General features: G+C 45.6%; 1 protein-coding gene across 1 annotated transcript in view; it reads left to right on the top strand.

The window, feature by feature from the left end:
* celf5a (cugbp, Elav-like family member 5a) overlaps positions 1 to 26415 on the top strand; it is a gene marked incomplete at its 5' end in the record, with an annotated part of 313555 nt that overhangs the window by 261815 nt on the left and 25325 nt on the right. The window contains one exon of the mRNA XM_080770760.1: positions 10014 to 10160. Coding sequence (XP_080626886.1) covers positions 10014 to 10160 — 147 coding nt within the window. The remainder of the gene's footprint in view (positions 1 to 10013; positions 10161 to 26415) is intronic.

Genomic DNA, 26415 nt, shown 5'->3' on the forward strand with positions numbered 1-26415 from the left:
CATGGCAACATTGGTCTCTCTCTGTTTCTCTGTCACATGCTCGTACAGCCATGGGCAAGGGTCAAAGGCTCGCTGACTGATCTTATTTTCCAGCTCGGAGGACTTGAGCTGAATACATTTGCGTTATTCATGTTCGGATGGGGGGGGGGGGGGGGGGGGGAGTAGGCTCTTCATATGTATGTGTGAGTGGGAGAGAGGAAAACCTGTGGGGGGGGGCTGAGTGTGTGAGAGATTGTCTCTCTGTCTCACCTATGTGTGTGTGCTACTGTGCGTGTGCACATGCGTGTGTGCTTGCGTGCGTGCGTGCGTGTAAGCCATACATGCTTGCATGGCATGATGACATTGTGTGCGTACACAGGCCTGTGCCGTGCCATGCTTGTGTGTGTGTGTGTGTGTGTACGTGTGTGTGTGTGTGTGTGTGTGTGTGTGTGTGTGTGTACGTGTGTATGTGCACGACGTGTAAGTGCATTCTCAAAGAGCTCGTCTCCATCACTCACATAGAGCGACTATGCGGACTGCGCTGTATGGATCTGTGTTTAATGGTATGCACAGTGCTTTAAGGCCTGAGCGCCGCATTAGTCCAACTCTGGTGCTACAGGGCGATGACAGGTCAGATGTGTGACCTTTTGCTAGGGTCGCGCTGTCCCGTCCCACCCTATTCCACACACACACACACACACACACACACACAACTCTACCACCACCACCACCACCCACGTCACCTATCACGCAACCCGTGGCCTCACCACTCAGCACTCACTCACACACACGCACATCACAGCATGGATGGCCCAATTAAACATTTAAACGCTGGAGCTGTAAAGCAAATTGCCAGGATTCAGTGGGGCCATGTTGGACGGAAGTACCGGGACAGAGTGACATGGAGATGAGGGGGGAGGGGGGGGGGGGGTCAGTGAGTGGGTCAGGTCCACAGAGCCACAGGCTAATTTCACCTCCATATCTAGCTGCTACAGCTTAGCCCGGGATTGGAGCCTGTTTCATCTGACACACACACACACACACACACACACAGGACTGAGATGGAAGCAGGAGCAGCGCGAGGGTTAAGTGGAGAAGAAAAGGGAAGACGAGGAGATGGAGGGGGAAGTCCACTTAGAAGTGTGTGAACCGGGTGATTTTTTTAAAAGCTGCAATCCGTGAGCTTTGTATGTCCCTGTATGAGCGGGATTTGAATCTGCGGTCTCCCTCTCATGCAATCTTTATATACCGCTGAGCTAAGACGGAAGGAAACGACGACTATAGCTGACTATAAGCTCACGCTGCGTGGTGGATGTGATGCTCTGTGAGCTTGTAGATCGGCTATAGATTCGTCTGTATGAATCAGGCTTTAAAGGAGCACTTCACCCATTTTCAACAGGTCTTCATATAATTGGTCCTCACCAATGCTCATTATAGTGGAGAGACACACTGTATTACTGTATTGCACACCAAAGAACTTATTTTTCATCAGGCAAAAGATGGCACAATTTCTACTACTCGGTCTGTGTCTCAGAGGTGGGCTGTGGACAGCTCAGAAACATTGTCACTTGGCATATTTGGCCATTTCAAACAAGATTTCAAACTTTTTATTTTTTTATTAATGCTAATGGAACAATGGCTTATATTTCAGAATGCTAACCTTCCAGAGAACGGCTGTAGTTTCCATTAGCTTGGAATCAATTGATGATGTCATTGGTAGGCAGGTTTCTGAACTGTCCATAAGCCCGCCAATAGAGTAGACAATGTGTCATATATACGCTCATTAGTATGGACCAGTTATCAGTGTTGCCATGTCTGCTTGTTATAAGCGACTTATTTTTCTGGAAAGTCGCTTGTTAAAAATTGGTAGTTGCGTTTTTTTGGGCTCGTTTTAAAGTGTAATTTGGTTATTTGGGCTTCCTTCCTAATGTTGTTTAAACCAGTGGTTCACAAACATTCAAGGACCCCCAAAATAATATGTATTTGTCCACAGACCCTTGACAAAGACCAACTCATCCTAAAGTGAGTTGCAAGCCCTCTCTTTGTTCTACACCCCATCTGAAAATAATTTGTGCCAGGGACCGCCATACAAGATTTAGATTTGTGTACATTTTGTGTACATATTTGTCATTTTGGGGGTGGGGGGGGGGGAGAAGCAGATCGACAAGCTCACAACACGGTGCGACATGTTGTGAGCTTGTTTCAAACAGCCAATGTGTACTGTATACACTACAAAGGTTTAAACACCGGCAGTTATGTGAAGATAAAATGAAAATGGGCGAAGCGCTCCTTTAAGAGAGGTGCAATGGACCAAAGCAAAGATGGAAGCCACCAGAGACAGTAGCATTATGCAGGCCTCAGGCAGATGACCACCATGATCTAGTTATGTATTCAATGAGATGCAGCACTTGACTGTCAGTATTTCACATGCGATGATAGATCTCTGTGCTTCTACTCATTAAATAATCTACTTGCCATTATGTTTTAAGTTACTGTTTATGGCTCAAGAAGCGTTGCGTCCCCGTCCCCCCCTCTCCCTACTGTTTCTTCCCAGGCAATTTACATTCTAATAACCTAATAGATTACAGCCATCTATTATTTTACTAACCAAGCACTAAATAGGATGTGTATTTATATATTTTTTCTCCGGATAGTGAGGGTGGAGTAATGGGCGGGAATGCCTTATCAGTATAATTAGGAGGGGAAGCAAACAACTTGAATGCAAAGTATGGGCCTTCTAAGCGCACTTGCACATGCGGGCTGAATGTAGCCATCCATTTATTCAGTGTGTGTGTGTGTGTGTGTGTGTGTGTGTGTGTGTGTGTGTGTGTGTGTGTGTGTGTGTGTGTGTGTGTGTGTGTGTGTGTGTGTGTGTGTGCGCGAGCGCGTGCGTGTGCGTGTGTGTGCATGCATGCTATTGTAAGAGATAATTTGTTCAAACTTATTCAAAGCTCTCCTCCCCATAAACTCCACGTCATTGGCACACGCCATGAATTAATGCCCCGAGTTCAAACCCAGCCTAATGTAGATTTCGCATCAAAGTTTCAAGGAAAGTGAAATTGCTTCCAAGCAACGCTGATGAAATATGATGCCTGAATTGCAAGAAACGGGGCTATTTTATCGGCATTGTGTTCTGATTAAGAGAGGAAATGAAAGCAAAGGCATTTTACTCAGAAGCGAACGTATACTGTCATTCATCACGGTCATTACATCAGCATTGCAGGCGTAGATGGAGGAAAAAAAACTGTGATGCCTGTGCATTTGTTGGCACATAGAGATCACTGGTAATCTTATGTCAGATATCAGATCATTGGAAAGCTCTTTGTTTGTGGTTGCATGTTGCAAGGAGTTGCATGGCGAATCATTGGTGGATTGGTCTTGACTTACGGCATGCACCATGACACACTGTGAGCTATTGCAAGTATAACATGTTAAAGTTAAAGCACATTAACCATAGCCTCGTTCCCAGCCTTTACTCATCTGAGAAGAGAAAAGCCTGGGGGATGCACACGCAGATTAGACACACCAACGGACCGACATGCGGAAACAACGGTGTGAAGTGCGGCCGAGCATGCGCTGCTCCCGTGCTTGCGGTTAGGGTTAGGTAAGGGGCGGGACTTCCGTCGTACGTATTTCCCCCGACAACGATCTTTTGAGACCAATCACAACACTGTGAATCAGAATGTAAACATCAAAAGTGTCAACATCATTTCCATGGGCGGTACTTCTGCCAAATTCCGGTACATCCGTTTAGTTAAACCGGCTATTAGGTCTTGCCCAGCATGCATTAACCTGGTGTCCCTTTTTTAAGCATGGTATTATAGATGAAAATTCTCAAAAATAGCCTAGGCCTATATGGGCAAAATGTACTGTATAATTGTCATATGACTGCGTCGCGCAGCTAGAATAGCAGATGCATAGGCTCACAACGTGCTGCTTTGTGTTTATACAATGAAGTGTAAATCAGGCTTAAGTGGGAAAGCAGAGATGTATCCTTATTATCATATTATAAAGTAAGCCACGAAGGTACAGTAAAAATGAAACTTGTGGAAATAGCTATGCGGCTTTATCTCCCTCATTCACAATGAGGGGCCGTGGGCTTCGGACAGACAGAGCCTTCCTCAGCAATGAGAAGGAATTGCAAAGAGGCTGACTTTCCTTTTGAAATCCAAATTCCTCTCTTTTCCTGGGCTCTGTGGTGCTGCTTGCCGTTTCATCCACCCTGTTTAACTCCCCTTCCTCCAGTGGCTCTAAAGGCCGCTGGGAGCCGCCCAGCAGGGGGATTCCGCTCACACTTGGCAGCTTAAAAATGTAATGAGACTTTTACTCCACACTTCGTCCCTCTTCTCCTTTGTAGCGATGGAGATTCCGCTCACTGATACCCTGACAGGCCTGACTGAGAGAAATTGGGAGATAAACAATGGTGGCAACGGACGCTTAAACTGGCCGACCATGAGATGCGTGGCGGCACCCCAAGGAGAGACAGCATGATGGCAAAGTGAAAGAATGTATAGCTTTAGGGGGTCTATACTATAGAACTCCTAAAGCTTTGGAGAAAGAAAGACATTACAAGACAGAGAGAAGAGAAGAGAAGAGAAGAGAAGAGAAGAGAAGAGAAGAGAAGAGAAGAGAAGAGAAGAGAAGAGAAGAGAAGAGAAGAGAAGAGAAGAGAAGAGAAGAGAAGAGAAGAGAAACAAGAAGGGTACAAGGACAAAATTAGAGTTGTGTGTGAAACAGACAAACTATACAATGCTTTGTATTCCTCTCACTCATCCAGACAAGTCAATCTACGATTAACCACATTTTCCATTATGCAAGCAGGCGCACTCCAGCCTGGTTGACGGAATAGGAGAGGAGGCCTGGCTGCAGAGTCGCAGACAACTTAATACCCTCAGATTATAAATCCCTGACTTCTACAGAAACCCGAGAAGCCAAGAGGAGCAAGCAGCTACATGCGTCTCATTACCAAAGCAGCTAGGCCTTTAATAGCTTTTTTAGTGTGGCGTTGAGTTAAAATATTCAGCGTGTACTACGAGGAGCTCCTCTGTATTCCGGTCTTGCCGCCTGCCCGCACTGTCCTGTCCTAGACTCTCCTAAAGTTATACCTTGTAATAAACTTAATGGCACTGATAGTAAAACGCTGGGCAGACACAACAGTCAGGGGCCCCGCTACTGGAGTTGTGCCCAAGTTAACCTTGAAGTGAGTCTACTTCTACTACTATATGGAGTAGCTGATGTATCCCATGTTCTACGTTTTGGGTTTGAGAGGCTAAATGTCATCATATGGCATCAGGTGGCAGAAATGCTGAACAAAATGATGTAACTAGCCTGCCATTCAGTCAGCGAGTCAATAAAACACTTAGCTAAATCAGGCAGACAGGCGGACAGACAGCTCACCCGTCCTTCAATCCATGTGATTCAGACCTGACAAGAAAACGGCATGGAGCTTAGCGGGCCGTGGAGAACGTCAACAACTAAATACAGAATATTAGGCAGAGAGAGAGAGAGAGAGAGAGAGAGAGAGAGAGAGAATAAGATCTATGTTCAACAATTTTGCAGTCAGCGGCCTGTCTTTGAACTTCTCTCCGGCAACCTGCAGATCTCGTCTACGTCAGCACGGCAGAGACCCTGAGCCCCATGCACACGATCAGGCTGTTGAAATGTGAAAATGAATTGTGATTGACACGCTCTCAAACCCCACAGCATCTCCAGTGTACCACAGGCACAGAGAGAGAGAGAGAGGGGGTGGGGGGGGGGGAAGAAGGAAGGCTTCCTTCTTAAAACCAAGCATTAAAGTTGTCTATTAGAACTGCCTGCCTACCATACTTGGTGGTCGGGATACGGTTCGGGCCGCCCATGCTGTCGATATATAGAAAATAAAGTGTAAATATGAATAAAAATTATCCGACTAGTCTGTCTCTCTGTGTCCTGGTTAACCAGGACGCGTGGCGCAGCAGCACCGCTTGTTGTTGCAAACTTGCAACGCGCTGCAAGCAGCAGCAGCAAACGTAGCCCCATGTGAACCTCAGTGCCTACACTAATTCTGTAGGTCAGGAGCTACAGAATGGTTACATATGGGGCGCAGCTGGAAGAACCACTGAAGAGAGGAGGATGGCGTCAGCCTAAGGTTGAACTCACCCACAGTGGATGTGATCCTCTTCCTCCATGACAACATGTAAACCGTGATGGTTGGATTAATATAAATAGTTTGATGATTGTTTGATTGAATAGCATTTTATTAAGAGTTTGCAACTTTGCACGAACAGTCCCAAAGTAGCCTACAGCTGCCCGCTCCACGCTGTGTGGATTAAATATTGCCAATGCAGAATTGCCGATGTCAAATCAATCATCAATGCTGGTAAGACTGCACAAGTGTTTGTGTATTAAAAGAAATCTGCAAAGTAACTAATGTTTTCAAATAAATGTAGTGGAGGTAAAAGTATAATATTTGGATCCGAGATGAAATCAACATTTCAAGGAATGACCGGAAGTACTCAAATTCCCTCGAAAACTGTTTAACATTGTAACAACATTGTAGTAATCTTGCAATAACATTGTAACGCTAATGACATTGTAAAACTGTAATAACATGATTGTAACATTGTAACAACACACTCACCGGTCTGCCGGGTCCACAGGCCGGGGAGAGGCAGGGAGCCAAATCTGTACCTCTCCCCCCCGCTGTTCTGAGGAGGGTTCCAAGAGCACCAGGCATCATTCTCCTTTAAAAACAAACAAAAAAAGTATATGTATTATAAAAAGACCCGTCTGAAGTGAGCTGTACTGTACTGTACACACATAGCTGTCTATAGGAGTGGATGCACCACTCAAAAATCACAATCCTGTGTGTTATACTATCAGCGTAGTAGTAGCTACAGTACTAGTAGGCTATAGATGGTCCCCTTTCATGGTAATTTACAAGACACAGTGTGGTACAATGTCGCAACAGTCAAGCAAGGCAAGCTGTACATTATGACAATAATGTACAGGGGGGGGGGGGGGGAGCGTCGGTGTCGGGCCCGGGTCGGACGCATGTATTAATAATTAAGGTCGGGCTGGTTTCGGGTCGGACACGGGCTGGATCCCAGCTCTAACCCAAACCCTCCACAGATTGAACCCAGAAGATCCCAAACAAGCCCCAACCCCTTTAACCCTTCTAAAGACCCCAACCCGCAGCCCCCGATCCAATCCATGCAGCTCCATTATTGACAACCTCACATCAATTTCAGGGGGTGCGCCTCTTATCACGGCTGACACACACAACCTTTCTACACTGTCAGATCAGAGTAATATTTCGGCCTTTCATGTGGATCGATTGGCCAGTTTTCGGGGAGGGGGAGGGGAGGTGGAGCTCGCTGAAAGGTCAAGTGTAACGCCGAATCATTTAAAGATTCTTAATGAAGGGTGTGTGGCAGATGCACACCTGCATGGTTTCATTATCCCGACGGCAAGACCAAGGGAATAGTGCTGGATGAGAAACGAGACGCGAAGAGGACAGAACACCCCAGAGAGGGAGAGACTGAGATGGAGAGAGAGAGAGAGAGAGAGAGAGAGAGAGAGAGAGAGAGAGAGAGAGAGAGAGAGAGAGAGAGAGAGAGAAAGAGTGAAAGTAAGAGGCTGAAAAGTGCAACATTTTCTTTTAAGAACACCTTCACTAAGGTCAGCAGACACTTACTGCATGGCACCCTGTCAATCTTAACGCCCATTTCACATAATTATACGTTGCAGATCATTTGACCTTATGACTGAGAGTGGGAGCACCAAGGTTACCTTTTATACTATTTATATGAGTGGGGATAAAATGTGCAGTGTACCGTATGTCATAGCCTCGGTACCCAGGCTTTCATTTTCCTGAAATGAAAACCTGGGGAAACGCATTGGCCGCTCTGGTCTAGAAGTGGGTGTCAACCCTTCCGGGTGGGCGTCGCTCCAAATTATGTGACGTAGTGCTGCACTAGGGGGGAGAGGAGGGACCAGGGCTGACGGATAGATCGGTGAACCAATCAGGGTGTGCGCAAATCTCAGCCGCGACCCGCCCCTCTAAACCAGAAACCTAACATGTTAGCTCAGGCTACGTATGTAGACAGCATCACTACAGCCCTGGGTAACTTTGCATGTACTAGAGCAGTGCCCATTGGGCACTGGCCTAGTTGGAACTATTCAAGTTGGAAATGCACACCCTACCCTGTTATTACTTGCGCAAGCAGAGCGCGCAAGTAATGGTTTTCGTCCAGTGCTTCGATGCGTATGTCGCCGTTTGATGTGTATGCGCCGTGCACTATGCACTCCCTGTGTGTCAAATTTGTAGTCGGTGGGGCGAACGGTTCTCAAGTTACCTGCATTTCAGCCGTACACACGTATACGTACAGACAGACGTACATGGTGCATTTAGATAGATGTTCTATGTACATTAATTGAAGGGAATGAAGCATTCTAGCTGCATCTGCCAGGAGAACACCTTGACATAAACATAACTCATTTTTTTTTATATATCTCGCACACCTCTGTTGGTTTCATGTTTATGTATGCTGTCTGCAAAGAACAAATATGTAAGACAGAGAATTGCCAATAAGACAAATGTGCAATCGTGTAGTTTCTAGTGCCATGAAACTCCAAGGCCTGACACTGGATGCGAGGAGCTTGCTAAGCATTGATGTTGACATCAGATCCTGTTGCTAATGAACGCTGCATGCGTTACGTCTACTTGCTTTTGGAGTTGAGAAGCCTGGTGTTTTGTAAATATGTTGAGTTGGGTCCAGCGATGGAAGAAGTATACTCCATTTTTCCAATACTTACAATGTAGAAATAAATCTGAATTTATTTTAGTAAATGTAGAAAACAAAATTGGCCTCATAATATACGTGAAGTACCAAAAGTAAAAGTACTGATTATTATGCAGAATGTCCCATTTCGCAAGTTTTAAAATGTCTAAAAATATCAGATCTACAAGCTCACAACGAATCACGAAGGGCTGAAGTGATTTATTGTATGTTTTGAATTAATAATTTGCATGCGTGCGTGCGTGTGATAGTGATGCAAATACCCTGCATACTACATCCTTAGACAGTCACTACTGCATCCCAGGACCCAGTACTGTACTCAGTACTGTACTCTAACGTAGTTGAACTTGAAGTAGGACTCATAATGTCCCTGGAACCCATCTAAGCGACCACCCCTGGGTCCCGGGACCCATTACATTGAAAACCTATTTACATCACTGAGGTGAAAACAGACTGTCCAGTGTCCACAGCACAGGGACTGCAGTAGGCCTGTGTTTGAGGTTAGGTGAAAACAGACTGTCCAGTGTCTGCGTTTGAGGTTAGGGGAGGTGAGAGCTCTCTGTTTAGAAGAGAAAGCAGCAGATGGTTATTGGCTGCGAATAAAAGAAGGTCATGGCAAAGACCTCGTTTCGATATGAAAGGATTTATAGCCGTTTATATTTGATTTGAAACTGGCACAGTAATCAAATGAATTGAATTTCAATGGAGATATATATTTATTTATTTCCCTCTCCTTTCCAATTGGTCACCAGAAGTTGACATTTTCACAAAACTGATTGTGAACTGGGACATTCTTTATAATGAGTATTCCTACTAGGTATATCTTTTAATACTTTTGTGGTTTTACAGTACAATTCTGAATACAGGACCTTTGCTTCTCACAGAGTATTTCTGCATGTGGTATTGCTATTTTTACTTGACCGTGTACATATGTACTTGTATTTTGTCGTGTGATATGGTGTTACCACTCAGCATTTAACATCTTGGTGGCACAATAGTAGAATGAATGCATAGTAGAATGCTCCCTCTGGTATTGTGTCCGTGGGCGTTACTCACTCTTTTGAAGTATAGTGAATGGGTTAAGTCTTAAGTGTCACATCAAGCATTATGACAACATTAAGTCCCACCAAACTTTATATGTAGTAGACTAAAACTAGTCCCAACTTAAAACTTTTTTGATGACTAAAACATGACTAAAACTAAATAAAAATGTGCTGTCCAAATTAACTGCTCTGATTCTCTCTCTCTCTCTAGGGGGCGTCGTCCAGTCTGGTAGTCAAGTTTGCCGACACAGACAAGGAGCGCACTATCAGACGCATGCAGCAGATGGTGGGGCAGTTTGGCATCTTCAACCCCGCCATCGCCCTGCCCTTCAGCACCTACAGCTCCTACGCACACGCGGTGAGTGATGGGGACTACATGCTAACCCCAACCCTAACCTACAGCTCCTACGCACAATCGGTGAGTGATGGGGACTACATGCTAACCCCTACCCTAGCCTATACGCACACACAGTGAGTGATGGGGACTACATGTTCCATATGCATAGTTGAGCGCCTCAGAGCTCTATACTGGCGACTCTTATGTTTCTGCACGATACTAACGCGGCGCGCTGTGAGCTTGTCAATCGGCTGTTTCCGTCAATGGCTTTCTTCAAAATACTATTGATGCTGGTGGAAGTGGTAAATGAAAAGAGGGGGTAGTTTTCTTAACTACAAGCTCATTGTGAGATTGTACATGTGTGATGGTATTTCGGCAATGTTTAGATTTTTTTTTCTATTTTATTATTATTACAAATGTAACAATTCTCCCCAAAATGGATGCCAGGTTAAGATTATTTTTAATTAAACTGTTAAATTATGATATTGTATACATGTATTTAATTCAGTCGGACCAGAAGCAGAGATAAAATCATATCCCACTGGCAATTAAAAATGAATGACCATCCCCCATCTCCCCCAGCAATTTGAACACTGTACGTACAGTACAGCAGGATACACGCACGCACGCACACGCACACACACACACACGCACACGCACACGCACACGCACACGCACACGCACACGCACACGCACACGCACACACACACACACACAGTGCAGCACTACAGCACGGCCACAGTAAGATATTCAATGATTATTTACAGTAACTCTGAGACCATTATGTTTGTACACTCGTGGACCAGTTAAACTGTGCTGTTAAATTGGATTATTGAGTAGCAGTCTTTTGAGTAGCACTGTCTATGAAGCATGTACATTGCAAGTTCTATGAAAACGTTTACAATTTCTTGTGACATACAGTAAGCTCATTGAATATTATAAACTGCGTTTATTATAACTTGTCGAGCATCTATACGAACACAATTCCACCCGGCGCGAAGCGACGTGTTTTGAGCTTGTAGCTCTGCTACTTTTGTGTAGAGATATGGATTTAATACGTATACACACACAGTAGTTTATGCTATATGCACACGCCTACACATCCAGCCATGTACTGTAGTACTTGAGCACTGGCTGCGTACACGTGGTTACATGCCAAATGCAGTATGATGTGGACATAAAACACTCCTGCATCTAACCACTTGAACCCCTTTCAAGTGTTTCTAAACACTCAACTCAAACTCACAGAAACGCCAGTGCTGTTGGCATTATATGCTCAATCATCGTTTAAACAAAGCACAGGTTAGGGTGCACCCTTAGTGTGCCAGTTTAATCAGTTTCACTGGCCTTCTCGGACTGCTCCATGACATGACATAACTCTATTACGGATTATCGGAACACCATTTCTCATTTTACACAGTGGTGCACTGACTGAATGTGGATAAAACAAGAGAACAGGTTGACAGTTTCACATATCTTGGACAATATCATACCATCTGGACAAAGATACAGACCCTTAGCGTGGGAAAAGGTCCGCTATACGTTGTTATACCTTTCAGTCCGCATGCTACCTCTGTGTCTCATTAGTCGTTGCTAGCAACATCATTATTTTGTTTAATTTCTGAATACAAAATTGTAATGTTTTCAGAAACCTTAGGTTAGGCTTTAGAAGGTGTTTTTAGAATTGGCCTCAGGTCTAAATGGGTTAGGAGTTTTGTCCCCTCAGCCATCGGCATTTTACAAACTGCCTCGCCGATAGGAAAGGATGGTTATTTTCTTTTAAACACAAACGTATATAATCATAATGAACCACTCTAATGAACACTAACATTCTGTCAACATGTTGAACATGAGTGATTTATTGAAATGGGATGGATTTTGATTGACTGTTAATCAATTGCTCTGAAAGTGATCCCTGTTAAAGCAGTGGTGTGGATTCTTCCATGATCTGCCAACAACGTATTATACGGTTGTAGTTATCGTTAATTGGAATGCAAGGCCCTTATAGTCTGCAAGGAACCTGCATTTTGTCATCCTCTACCTCGGCATCCTTGTACTCTTCTACCTTAGTCAGCAACGCAAAGACTCTCGGAGGAGGTCGCTTTAATGTGACGTCTTGGAGCGAGAGTAGACAAACGGTATTAATTAGCCTACTCGGCGGTGGCTCTGGGGTACAGTGGCTGGATGGAAACCACAAGGTTTCCTGTTCGAACCCGGGCTCCCCCAGAGTGTCCATTGCTCCTGATGTGCTGGTTGGTGCCTTGCATGAATGTGTGTGTGAATGTAAAGCTCCTTGGATAAAGGCGCTATATAAATGCACCATTTACCATTTACTTTCTTAGTTGGATTCTATAGTGTAACAGCCAACCCTACTGAGCAGAGTGAATGCCATATTGCTGTACTGTAGGTATTAAAATGACTTTGCAAACAGCTACGTAATACCACTGCTGTTGATTATATAATACTAGACATGTACGTGCCCATCAGCCACCGGCCTACTTGGGAACGATGCAACTTGGGAATACCCACTGGTTTTTCCCCATGCTTTTCCCCTCTTGTCACTTTGTTTACAAATGATATTCACGTGCAGGAAGTCACAGACTTAGCTGACCCATAGCCTGGAGGGATGCGACTCTCTGATTGGTTCAGAAACTTCAGAGCCAGCGTTTCAAGCTAAAACTTCAAAATAAAATGTCCACCATTTCCGTTGCCCTATACCTTTAATGAACTGGTGGATGTGTCCCTTAGAGTATATATGAATAGAGACGGCACCCAGAGGAAACCCTGAGGCCAAATGGACATAGTAGCCGAATTTGGTATTGCAGCGTGGGTCCAAACACATGAACGCGCTGGTCCGTTGACTATCATTGTGCACGATGACACGTGAACGCTGTTTCATATGTGAACGCACGTGAACGTGTGCACTGTGCAACGCGATAGTCAACGGCAGCGCGTTCATGTGTTTGGGGCAAATCCATCCCAGGATGCACTCTGTTCCTACCCGGAAACGCCTCATGCGCTTTAGAGCAACTTAATGCAAGTGGATGGGAGGAGAACTCGGGTGCCATATCTATTCATATTTACTCAGTCTAAGATGTGTCCACATAAAAATGACATTTTAACAAATAGACTTTAGACTGTAGACTTTTTTGAAAAAATCTTCCTCCTTATATATAATAATAATACCTGATGATAATGTTTTAGGGTGGAAAAAAACACAGCACGATTATTATATAATATAGAGCCTTGACCTTTTTTTGATACCGTTGCACAGCTTTCTTTAGGGACTATTGCTCTCTCGCTCCCCCCCCTCTCTCTCTCTCGTTCCCTCGCTCCAAAAACGTGCACTGCCACGCCACCGTGCCTAGCCTCTCACTAACCTCTGCACGTAGGCACGCACACACATGCTGTGAGTTCAACTCTGTAACCCTCTCACCAACTCTACCCTCTTTACCCTCCCCCCTCCCCCACAGGGCATGGCACCATCCACACACTGCAGACCCCTGGCTCTTTGATGAGTTCACTCAGCCCACGCAGGCCCCCCCCCCTCCCCCTCTCTCCTCTGTCTCTCCCTCTGGGCCTCAGAGCCACACATGACTCAGAATATTCCATAGGCAACTAACGCACGCACGCAGGGACGCACGCACTCACTCACGCCCGTGTGTAAACTGCTTGAAAAAGGAGCTGAAATGAATTTAAGGTTTCAGTCCACCACCACCAAGCTAAAACCCCCTGGGCTTCTGCCACAGGGCGCTGCATAAATACACACATACACAAAAAAACACTTTATTTACAGAAGAAGGAATGGACAATTCATTTATTTATTTATTTTTCCGTATTTGAATGTAAAAAGGTATATATTCTCTCTCTCTCTCCCTCTCTCTCTCTCTCTCTCTCTCTAAATGCCAGGATTAATTGTGGGACGCTGGCCGGGGGTCTCTCGGGGGGTTTATCCATTTCCTTCATTTTCATATCACAGCCACAGGCCCCAGTGTGAAATGTGCAAATTGACCATCCTGGAGTAATTGCAAGGCCATCTCTTGGTGCTCTCTCCAGTAAAACTCTCCGCCTTCATTACCATTCATGAAATGCAGCCCCGTCCCCAGGAAATGTGGAGAAATGCAAATGTTTAAGGGGCGGTAGTGGAGGCAGCGGTTGGTCTGCAGGGAGACCATTGTGCCGTGCGCAGGTCGGCCATGACTCTTATTTACTATGGCAGAGGCCTGTGTCGACTCATACAGTCGGACGCACGTGTGTGTGCGTGTGCATGTGCGTGTGCGTGTGTGTGTGTGTGTGTGTGTGTGTGTGTGTGTGTGTGCGTGCATGTGAGGCTGCGTGCGTGGCTGCCTGCGTGCTCATGTGGACAAACTCACGTCTAGCACACAGACACACACTGTGTATAGCAAAAGCTGTCTCTCACTGCTGCTCCCCCTCTCTTTCTCAACACACCCACTCACTCCATCGCTCGTGCTCTCACACGCACACGCACATGCACGCACACGCGCGCACACACACACACACACACACACACACGTATGCATGTCTAAGTACATGACAATGGCCAGGGATGTTGCCACAAAAACCGGAGCTGTGAGTGAAAAGAGAGGCACCTATAACAAGGGCACAATAGATGCTTTACCATTAGAGAGATTCAATTACCGTTAAATCTAAGGCAGAATTTGCAGGTAATGTGGTTTCTCCGACACAAAGATTATACCCGCGTGAGTGATGGCGGTGAAGGTGAAATTCTCCTTGTATTAGTACTATGAATCACACGACGCGCATGCACAGCCCCATAATGAATTCAGCTAGAATAAAGAAAAGTACTGTGGAGAGAAACTCTGAGGCAAAGGCAACCTTGCAGATAAACTCAACCCCAACTTATGATAAAGTAATAAGCGCACGCCAAGACAGTAATGGATTATCAGCACAGGGTTTCTCTTTCTTGTTTTAATATCGCCGCCGAAGCGTTATCTAATGAATCTGAAGACGGGCCTCCAAATGATATGCAATAATACGGATGGGTGTGTATGTGAGTGTGTGTGTGTGTGTGGGGAGGGGGGGGTGGAGGTCGTTCGTTATCTGTACCGTGGGGTCCAGCTTTGCATGTCGTTTCTGTCGGGTGGAAACCTCATCATTTTTATGTCCAAAACTGTGACTTTTCAGGATTCAAATTCAAAACCGGCAAAAGTAGCAGCTCTACAAGCTTGAAACGTTGTGTGTGATGGTGTAGTATGATCGAGTAGGGCCTTCATTTACGAAACTCCCTGCAACGTATGGAGATTCCGTAAGGTTTCTGTCCGACAGCGACGATATATTGGGTGCATGTATGAGCGCTCCACACAGTGGTCTGGTGGTACGTGCATGGTGCCTTGGCTGCATGTATGAGCGCTCCACACAGTGGTCTGGTGGTACGTGCATGGTGCCTTGGCTGCATGTATGAGCGCTCCACACAGTGGTCTGGTGGTACGTGCATGGTGCCTTGGCTGCATGTATGAGCGCTCCACACAGTGGTCTGGTGGTACGTGCATGGTGCCTTGGCTGCATGTATGAGCGCTCCACACAGTGGTCTGGTGGTACGTGCATGGTGCCTTGGCTGCATGTATGAGCGCTCCACACAGTGGTCTGGTGGTACATGCATGGTGCCTTGGCTGCATGTATGAGCGCTCCACACAGTGGTCTGGTGGTACATGCATGGTGCCTTGGCTGCATGTATGAGCGCTCCACACAGTGGTCTGGTGGTACGTGCATGGTGCCTTGGCTGCATGTATGAGCGCTCCACACAGTGGTCTGGTGGTACGTGCATGGTGCCTTGGCTGCATGTATGAGCGCTCCACACAGTGGTCTGGTGGTACGTGCATGGTGCCTTGGCTGCATGTATGAGCGCTCCACACAGTGGTCTGGTGGTACGTGCATGGTGCCTTGGCTGCATGTATGAGCGCTCCACACAGTGGTCTGGTGGTACGTACATGGTGCCTTGGCTGCATGTATGAGCGCTCCACACAGTGGTCTGGTGGTACATGCATGGTGCCTTGGCTGCATGTATGAGCGCTCCACACAGTGGTCTGGTGGTACATGCATGGTGCCTTGGCTGCATGTATGAGCGCTCCACACAGTGGTCTGGTGGTACGTACATGGTGCCTTGGCTGCATGTATGAGCGCTCCACACACAGTGGTCTGGTGGTACGTGCATGGTGCCTTGGCTGCATGTATGAGCGCTCCACACAGTGGTCTGGTGGTACGTGCATGGTGCCTTGGCTGCATGTATGAGCGCTCCACACAGTGGTCTGGTGGTACGTGCATGGTGCCTTGGCTGCATGTATGAGCGCTCCACACACAGTGGTCTGGTGGTATGTGCATGGTGCCTTGGCTGCATGTATGAGCGCTCCACACAGTGGTCTGGTGGTACATGCATGGTGCCTTGGCTGCATGTATGAGCGCTCCACACAGTGGTCTGGTGGTACATGCATGGTGCCTTGGCTGCATGTATGAGCGCTCCACACAGTGGTCTGGTGGTACATGCATGGTGCCTTGGCTGCATGTATGAGCGCTCCACACAGTGGTCTGGTGGTACATGCACGGTGCCTTGGCTGCATGTATGAGCGCTCCACACAGTGGTCTGGTGGTACATGCATGGTGCCTTGGCTGCATGTATGAGCGCTCCACACAGTGGTCTGGTGGTACGTGCATGGTGCCTTGGCTGCATGTATGAGCGCTCCACACAGTGGTCTGGTGGTACGTGCATGGTGCCTTGGCTGCATGTATGAGCGCTCCACACAGTGGTCTGGTGGTACATGCATGGTGCCTTGGCTGCATGTATGAGCGCTCCACACAGCCCTCCTGATCCTCCCTGCAAAGCTGCTGCATGGGGGAATGTGCTGAAATGAGGCAATACTTTAAATGTTTCTTTTGGCGGCAAGATAAACTGCACATACTCCCCCAAGACGCGGGGGGAAAACCCGCAGTGACAGAAAAGGGACTTTATCTCCAAAGACACACTATGTGTCCGCCTACTCTCCATATATATATACAGTATATGCATTGGCCGGGAGGAGGAAGAGAGGAGATCGAGGAGAAGTGGCATATAGCATAGAATACAGACATGGAGTGAAATGGTATATATAGCCATACCCACAGTAAAGTACAGTAAATGGTAAATTCAAAGAGCTCCTTCTCCACTACAGCTGTGGATAGGATTATAGAGTTGAGCTGACAGCCAGTAAATTGGATTTTAGTCAAACCAGGGAAGGAGGGGTGGGGTGGTGTGGGGTGCTAGTGGGGGGCGGACACAAATTGGAGAGTACAACACTGACAACATGCGCCAAAAAATGAGAAATGTGCTGTTTTCAAGATAGACACAGACACTGGTGTGCTCTGACAGCAGACATCCTATTTGCAAAAAGGTGATTTCAAACACAAGCGAGGAGAGAGGCAGAGAGAGAGAGAGAGAGAGAGAGACAGAGATTCCATAACAGTATTTAGAATCAAGTGATAATTGTTCCCCAAAGTGTACGCAGTCACACACTCAGCAATGCTGAGCGTTCATTCATCTCTCAGAGTAACGTCATCTCACAGGTTCCATTAACACTCGCTAAAACAACCATATTATGGTTGAGAATCGCTGATCTGTGAGCTCAGCTCACGACGAGCGTTGTGCACTTGTAGATCTGCTATTTTCCTGCGAAAGCTTTTCCCCACAATACGGATGCTGCAGGGGTTTAAGTGGTCAAATGTAAAAGTATCAATAATGCAACATAGAGATACAATGTGTTGCTTCGCAACGCATTGTGAGCTTGTAGATCTGCTCCGAGATCCGAGATGTAGTGGAGTAGAAATAAAAGTAAAGTACAAATACCTCAAAATTGTACTTAAGTATATGTACTTAGCTACTTGCCACCACTGGATTTGACAGTGTAGCCACCGTATAAATCCTATCGCAGGTCTTTGTTTACGACGAGATGTGATATGAGTAACTTTCCTTCTCCATCATCTGAAGTCTCCTCATGTATCTCTCCCTCTCCGTGAAGAAGAGACAGCCATTTTAGCTTTGCCTACAGGTCTCTAGGTGGTAGAGACTACATGCCGTGTCAGAGGACAGAGCCAGTCTTCTCCTAGGTCTCTAGGTGGTAGAGACTACATGCCTTGTCAGAGGACAGAGCCAGTCTTCTCCTAGGTCTCTAGGTGGTAGAGACTACATGCCTTGTCAGAGGACAGAGCCAGTCTTCTCCTAGGTCTCTGGGTGGTAGAGACTACATGCCTTGTCAGAGGACAGAGCCAGTCTTCTCCTAGGTCTCTAGGTGGTAGAGACTACATGCCGTGTCAGAGGACAGAGCCAGTCTTCTCCTAGGTCTCTAGGTGGTAGAGACTACATGCCGTGTCAGAGGACAGAGCCAGTCTTCTCCTAGGTCTCTAGGTGGTAGAGACTACATGCCGTGTCAGAGGACAGAGCCAGTCTTCTCCTAGGTCTCTAGGTGGTAAGAGACTACATGCCTTGTCAGAGGACAGAGCCAGTCTTCTCCTAGGTCTCTAGGTGGTAGAGACTACATGCCGTGTCAGAGGACAGAGCCAGTCTTCTCCTAGGTCTCTAGGTGGTAGAGACTACATGCCGTGTCAGAGGACAGAGCCAGTCTTCTCCTAGGTCTCTAGGTGGTAGAGACTACATGCCGTGTCAGAGGACAGAGCCAGTCTTCTCCTAGGTCTCTAGGTGGTAGAGACTACATGCCGTGTCAGAGGACAGAGCCAGTCTTCTCCTAGGTCTCTAGGTGGTAGAGACTACATGCCGTGTCAGAGGACAGAGCCAGTCTTCTCCTAGGTCTCTAGGTGGTAGAGACTACATGCCGTGTCAGAGGACAGAGCCAGTCTTCTCCTAGGTCTCTAGGTGGTAGAGACTACATGCCGTGTCAGAGGACAGAGCCAGGTTGTAGATTTGAAGGCACCTCAGGCGTAGTGCCCCGGCTCCCCTCCCTAAAAGATGCATTAGACTGAATGTGAGCTGTATAAATGAGAGGAGAGAAAATGGTTCTAGTTGGATGCTAATACTGACAGCAGCAGCGTGTGTGTGTGTGTGTGTGTGTGTGTGTGTGTGTGTGTGTGTGTGTGTGTGTGTGTGTGTGTGTGTGTGTGTGCGCGTGTGTGGGTTGAGAGGGGAGATGATGACTGTAAGGCTCACATTAGGAAACATCTCCCCCTATTGGAAGGATTCGGTTCAGAGCGGAGCTGAAAGCGTTCTCTTGGAACGCTGCACAGCACAGCTCAGGAAATTACAGTGAAAGATTACTGCATCATTTGGCCATCTTGTTTAAATGCTAAGCTGGGGACACGCACACACACACAGGCTATACTGTACACATGATTTGCATGTGCCCAGCCCCCCCCCCCCCCCCCCCAACCACACACACTCAGTTTCATGCTTCAAACGCACGCACACACACACGCACACATACACACGCACACGTGTGTCGCGCACAGACACCAAAGTGGGATCAGAGATGAAACAAAACCTATTAAAACCTTACTGTGGAAATATAGCCTCCGAGCCAGGAGGTTACAAATGAGGCACTTGAGCTACAGTGTTCAGTCTTTGAACTTGCCTTATTGTCCCATTGTCCAATTGGCATTGTGACTATGCCTTCTTTCTTCCATTCCTCACCTCCTAGACCCCCCCCTCTCCCCCCACCTCTGTGTCCTGTCTCCTCCTTTGGTTTTCGGCGGCCAGTTGGGCTGCGAGAGGTCACATGTGACAGTGCCGAGAGTCAGCGAGTCACAGAGCAGCGCACCACAGATAATTGCCATGTGATAAAGAGGTGATTGCCTGCTGGTACCTGGGGAGAATAATGCCATCAGGTTGCAATAAAAAAGCAGATGCCTGACACTAAATGGATGCTGCTGGAGCCCGGGCAACTTTCTTTGCTGGCTTTCATCTCCCACCCCTCTGCTTTATGCTCCCTTGTTTCTATGTGCTCCCCCCCCTCTCCCTCTGCCTTTCATTTCGAGAGGAGGCACGCAAAGGTTGTGACTGCGATGATGAAGACTCTGTTGAGTTCAACTCGGCTCTTTGTCTGCGGGAGACATTTGCTATCTGCCGGATAGAGCATAAATAAAGGAACCAAAATGGCTTTTGAGTTGGGATGAAAGTTAGAGAGAGCGGGAGAATAAAGACTATACATATGAAAAGTAAAATAAAAAATATTCTGTCGAGACGAGCACTCTCTGCCAAGACCGTCCGCTTTTTATTTCCACTTTTCTATTTTATCACAGCCAGTTTGTATTAACCACTCTATTCCAACATAATTACATGCTTGAGTTTCCAATTTGCTGCGTTGTAATTTGGAACGAAACATCAGTGAATGCTATGTTGTTATCCATGACAATCTGACGGCTGGCATTAAGAACTGCATTATCCAAGCCATGCGTTTGAGAGAGTGTAGCTACTAGCTAGTACTTGCAGTTGCTACAATAGCATTCACTTTCACTCCCATTATTAACCCATCCAGGCCAGCGGCTTGTGCACAGTAAAGTCCTAAGCGTTATACTTTACTTCGAAGTGTGTACAAATGGAATTGAACCAATTGGACCCTTAAGGGTACATTTGTAAACTCCAAAGACTGGGCCCATTTGGTTCCATTTGTACAGTCTTCTGAGTTATATTAACACTAAGGATTACACTGTGCACGGTGCCACGAGGCCCCCAGCAAATGGGCAGCAAGCTTATTAGAACCGGCCCTATGTCCCCCGCAGTCGCATTCAGAAGCTTCTGATTAGTGGACAAAAAAAACTCGACTGGTCTGTCAGTGTATTTATTCTGCAATACTGAGGTAGATCAGACCCTTCCATCTCAAAGCCCAGCCTCGTTCACATCTTAATAGGGGGGCAGTCACGGCATCATCAAAGAAGTGGAGCCCCCCATTCCGCCGGAGTGACTCTCTAGGCCTCGTGTTTGTTTCTCTGTCATTGCTTTTGTTTAGTTTCCCATTCGCCCGCTTTCTTTTGCAACTACGGCTCAATTCATCTTATTTGGAAGGGAATGGATGGCTCCCATTTGTCACGTTGATAAAATTATGCAAATGACAAAAGGAGTTAATAGATAGCGGTGGCAAGGCACGGCGGCTAATGGATGAGATGCCAGCAGCGTGCGTTCCGCGGCAGGACAAGCGCTTTCAGGTTACCTGACAGGGGCATTGAGGGAAAATAATTGGCTTTTCCTTTGCAGGGTCTCCATGCAAATACGCGCAGAGTGGCATCCCCGTGCCTCCGCCGTTTTCCACAATATTGTCATTAGCATTAGTGCCACTGGCAGAGGAGTTTGATTTCTGCTCGCCGGAGTCGGTCTCAGGCCACGGCCATCTACATTTCCAATGACACATCGCTATGGGGTATTAAACTGACACAGAGACGGGGCAGAAAGGTTGGTCCAATTGTGTTTGTGTTTCCATACCACACAGTGCTGCATGCCTGATAGGGAGCTACAGCCTACAAAGGAATATTGATTCCCCAGATAAACCCGCTGGTTCACAACCTGCAAAAACCATTGTACGGCCATGGATTTTTTTCTTCCTGAATTAGGCATACAGCATATGTTCCACAGAGGGAGAATTTAAGCTGAGTACAGGAACTCTAATGGCCTCTCTCTGTCCTCTTTTACGGTGTGTGTGTGTGTGCGTGTGCGTGTGTGTGCGTGTGTGCGTGTGTGCGTGTGTGCGTGTGTGCGTGTGTGTGTGTGTGTGTGTGTGTGTGTTTGCGTGTGCGTGTCCATGTGTAACTCAGTACTGTGAGCTGTATTTGATGGAAATGAATTTCAGCTCTTACTTTATGCTAAAGAAATAGAGAAAACAGTAGAAATGGATAAAGTAATGGAAGGTCGTTAAGTCAATATCTTTGTTAGATTGTCCACTGACTGAGTGTTATGTAGGCATGGATTGATTGTTTTATTGTGTTGTGCTATTGGGATATTTGTCTGATCAATATTTATTTTTATAGTTACATAACAACCATTAGTCCGGCATGTAATGAAACAGAAATAATCGCAACACTCGTGCAATGAATCAACCATAAGTAACATAATGACAGGCCATTATATGTAGCAGTGCTTTTAATGTGGAAGAAACCATGCCCCGGGGCATTATGTATACAAGCACATACATGCACAGTCGGTCACATAAACAAATAGCCTACAACAACCAGCCCATCCAGAGTCAATATTTCAAAGTAACTCACCATAACAAACCTAGGCCTACATTTATTTGTTTGTAGGACAGAGCTTGCCTAAAACAACATGGGAAGCATCACTGTCGACCATGATCTCCCAATTTAGAACAAACATGGGACAGTTCTCATTCTACTGCTCTGATGCCATTAAAAGATGTGTAACACTGCAGATTCTTTCAAACGTGGCCTGAAAAAACACAAGAGACCAAAAGGAGAGCAAAATGTAATTTTCCCATCTCTTTTGTACGTAGTGTATAGTGTTTGCATTTGTTGACAATTTGTATTATTTGTCATTTTGTATGCCATCTTGGTGAATTGCATACATAGGATCACAATGTGTGTAACTATCCATTTAGCTTTAATGTCTTACTGCATGTACCATAAGCTGTTTACATTTCTGACTAATAAAGTAATCAATCAATCAACCAACCAATCAATCAATCAACCAAGTCTTCAACCGTTAAGACAGCAGAGACCCAGCAACAACAGAACAGAATAACTAACCCAGCGCCCTGAGCTGCAGATGATTCCACAGGGTCTCATCTCTTTCATGAGTGCTTTTAGTCTCTGCCTTGAGAAACCTTTTTGTTCCATTAAGTTGCTTAAAGTGCTACAACTGTGTGACATCCAGAAAGCTGTCCACGCTTTAATGAGTTCACAGTTCATCTCATTGAACAGCTTTAGGCTACTGTATATCAATAGTTCCTCTGTTCGGTTTGTTCAACAGTCACATCTTTCTTTCTTTAACTATGGTAGCCTTGGAGAGCATTTATCTGGGTCCGTCTCATCTCTGACCTTTATGCTTGAATTGAACATTGTCCAAAAGTGTTAGTGTTAGTAACGATTTATACAGCACTTATACAGCACCTAGACATTCGTGCATGCGCACTGCCGTTCACTTCCTTGTTTACGGCCCGACTAAACTGTCTCTTCTCTCTAAATCAACGGCGCTGTCCATGGTTTTGATCATAACGCTGATGTTCTGTCCTCATTTCTGACTTAATCAAGCATCTTGTTTGGAATATAAATGCTTCTAGAGAGACTTTAGATATGACAGAACGAGGTAGTAACGGAAGATTATGCCTCCCCATCTGCTGGGCACTCTAGGTGCCTTTATTATGAAAAATTCCCCAGCTAAAGTGTTAAAACACTTTTTGCATGAATTTTGTCACGTTGCATGTATTTTGTCCCCTTACTTGCAGCAGTTTAGCAAGTGGCTAACGAGTTTTGAAGCTCTGCTAAACGAGGGAATGTTATCTCATTGCGTTGGTAATATCGCTCATTCGTCCTGTAGGTTTCTGGTGAACCTTCACAGGCTTTTATTTTCCTCCCTTCCCAGAGCGTTTATTTTTGTTTTTCACTATAGTTCCACAGAATGTATCAGGCTGCTGGATAATCTCTCACAGGAACAACAGGTTCCAGCAGCTGAGATGACAGCCTGACCCTCCCATTCTCTGACACACTGCACTGCTTTTCCATCTGGCATATATACCTACAGTACAGTACAGTAAACACTCTACCAGCACATTGTACTACTACTACAGTACACACTCTATACAGCACATTGTACTACTACTACTACAGTACACACTCTACCAGCACATTGTACTACTACTACAGTACACACTCTATACAGCACATTGTACTACTACTACAGTACACACTCTACCAGCACATTGTACTACTGCTACAGTACACACTCTACCAGCACATTGTACTACTACTACAGTACACACTCTACCAGCACATTGTACTACTACAGTACAGTACACACTCTACCAGCACATTGTACTACTACTACAGTACACACTCTACCAGCACATTGTACTACTACTACAGTACACACTCTACCAGCACATTGTACTACTACAGTACAGTACACACTCTACCAGCACATTGTACTACTACTACAGTACACACTCTATACAGCACATTGTACTATACTACAGTAAACACTCTACCAGCACATTGTACTACTACTACAGTACACACTCTACCAGCACATTGTACTACTACTACAGTACACACTCTACCAGCACATTGTACTATACTACAGTAAACACTCTACCAGCACATTGTACTACTACTACAGTACACACTCTATACAGCACATTGTACTACTACTACAGTACACACTCTACCAGCACATTGTACTACTGCTACAGTACACACTCTACCAGCACATTGTACTACTACTACAGTACACACTCTACCAGCACATTGTACTACTACAGTACAGTACACACTCTACCAGCACATTGTACTACTACTACAGTACACACTCTACCAGCACATTGTACTACTACAGTACAGTACACACTCTACCAGCACATTGTACTACTACTACAGTACACACTCTATACAGCACATTGTACTACTACTACAGTACACACTCTATACAGCACATTGTACTATACTACAGTAAACACTCTACCAGCACATTGTACTACTACTACAGTACACACTCTATACAGCACATTGTACTACTACTACAGTACACACTCTACCAGCACATTGTACTATACTACAGTAAACACTCTACCAGCACATTGTACTACTACTACAGTACACACTCTATACAGCACATTGTACTATACTACAGTAAACACTCTACCAGCACATTGTACTACTACTACAGTACACACTCTACCAGCACATTGTACTACTACTACAGTACACACTCTACCAGCACATTGTACTACTACAGTACAGTACACACTCTACCAGCACATTGTACTACTACTACAGTACACACTCTATACAGCACATTGTACTACTACTACAGTACACACTCTATACAGCACATTGTACTACTGCTACAGTACACACTCTACCAGCACATTGTACTACTACTACAGTACACACTCTACCAGCACATTGTACTACTACAGTACAGTACACACTCTACCAGCACATTGTACTACTACTACAGTACACACTCTACCAGCACATTGTACTACTACAGTACAGTACACACTCTACCAGCACATTGTACTACTACTACAGTACACACTCTACCAGCACATTGTACTACTACTACAGTACACACTCTATACAGCACATTGTACTACTACTACAGTACACACTCTACCAGCACATTGTACTACTACTACTACAGTACACACTCTATACAGCACATTGTACTACTGCTACAGTACACACTCTACCAGCACATTGTACTACTACTACAGTACACACTCTACCAGCACATTGTACTACTACAGTACAGTACACACTCTACCAGCACATTGTACTACTACTACAGTACACACTCTACCAGCACATTGTACTACTACTACAGTACACACTCTATACAGCACATTGTACTACTACAGTACAGTACACACTCTACCAGCACATTGTACTACTACTACAGTACACACTCTACCAGCACATTGTACTACTACAGTACAGTACACACTCTACCAGCACATTGTACTACTACTACAGTACACACTCTACCAGCACATTGTACTACTACTACAGTACACACTCTATACAGCACATTGTACTACTACTACAGTACACACTCTATACAGCACATTGTACTACTACTACAGTACACACTCTACCAGCACATTGTACTACTACAGTACAGTACACACTCTACCAGCACATTGTACTACTACTACAGTACACACTCTACCAGCACATTGTACTACTACTACTACAGTACACACTCTATACAGCACATTGTACTACTGCTACAGTACACACTCTACCAGCACATTGTACTACTACTACAGTACACACTAAACCAGCACATTGTACTACTACAGTACAGTACACACTCTACCAGCACATTGTACTACTACTACAGTACACACTCTACCAGCACATTGTACTACTACAGTACAGTACACACTCTACCAGCACATTGTACTACTACAGTACAGTACACACTCTACCAGCACATTGTACTACTACTACAGTACACACTCTATACAGCACATTGTACTACTACAGTACAGTACACACTCTACTCTATATACCTACAGTACACACTCTACCAGCACATTGTACTACATACTGTATATACCTACAGTACACACTCTATGAGCACATTGTATTA

Source organism: Protomyctophum bolini, assembly GCF_963924005.1.
Source record: "Protomyctophum bolini genome assembly, chromosome: 8".
Classification (NCBI taxonomy): Eukaryota; Metazoa; Chordata; class Actinopteri; order Myctophiformes; family Myctophidae; genus Protomyctophum; species Protomyctophum bolini.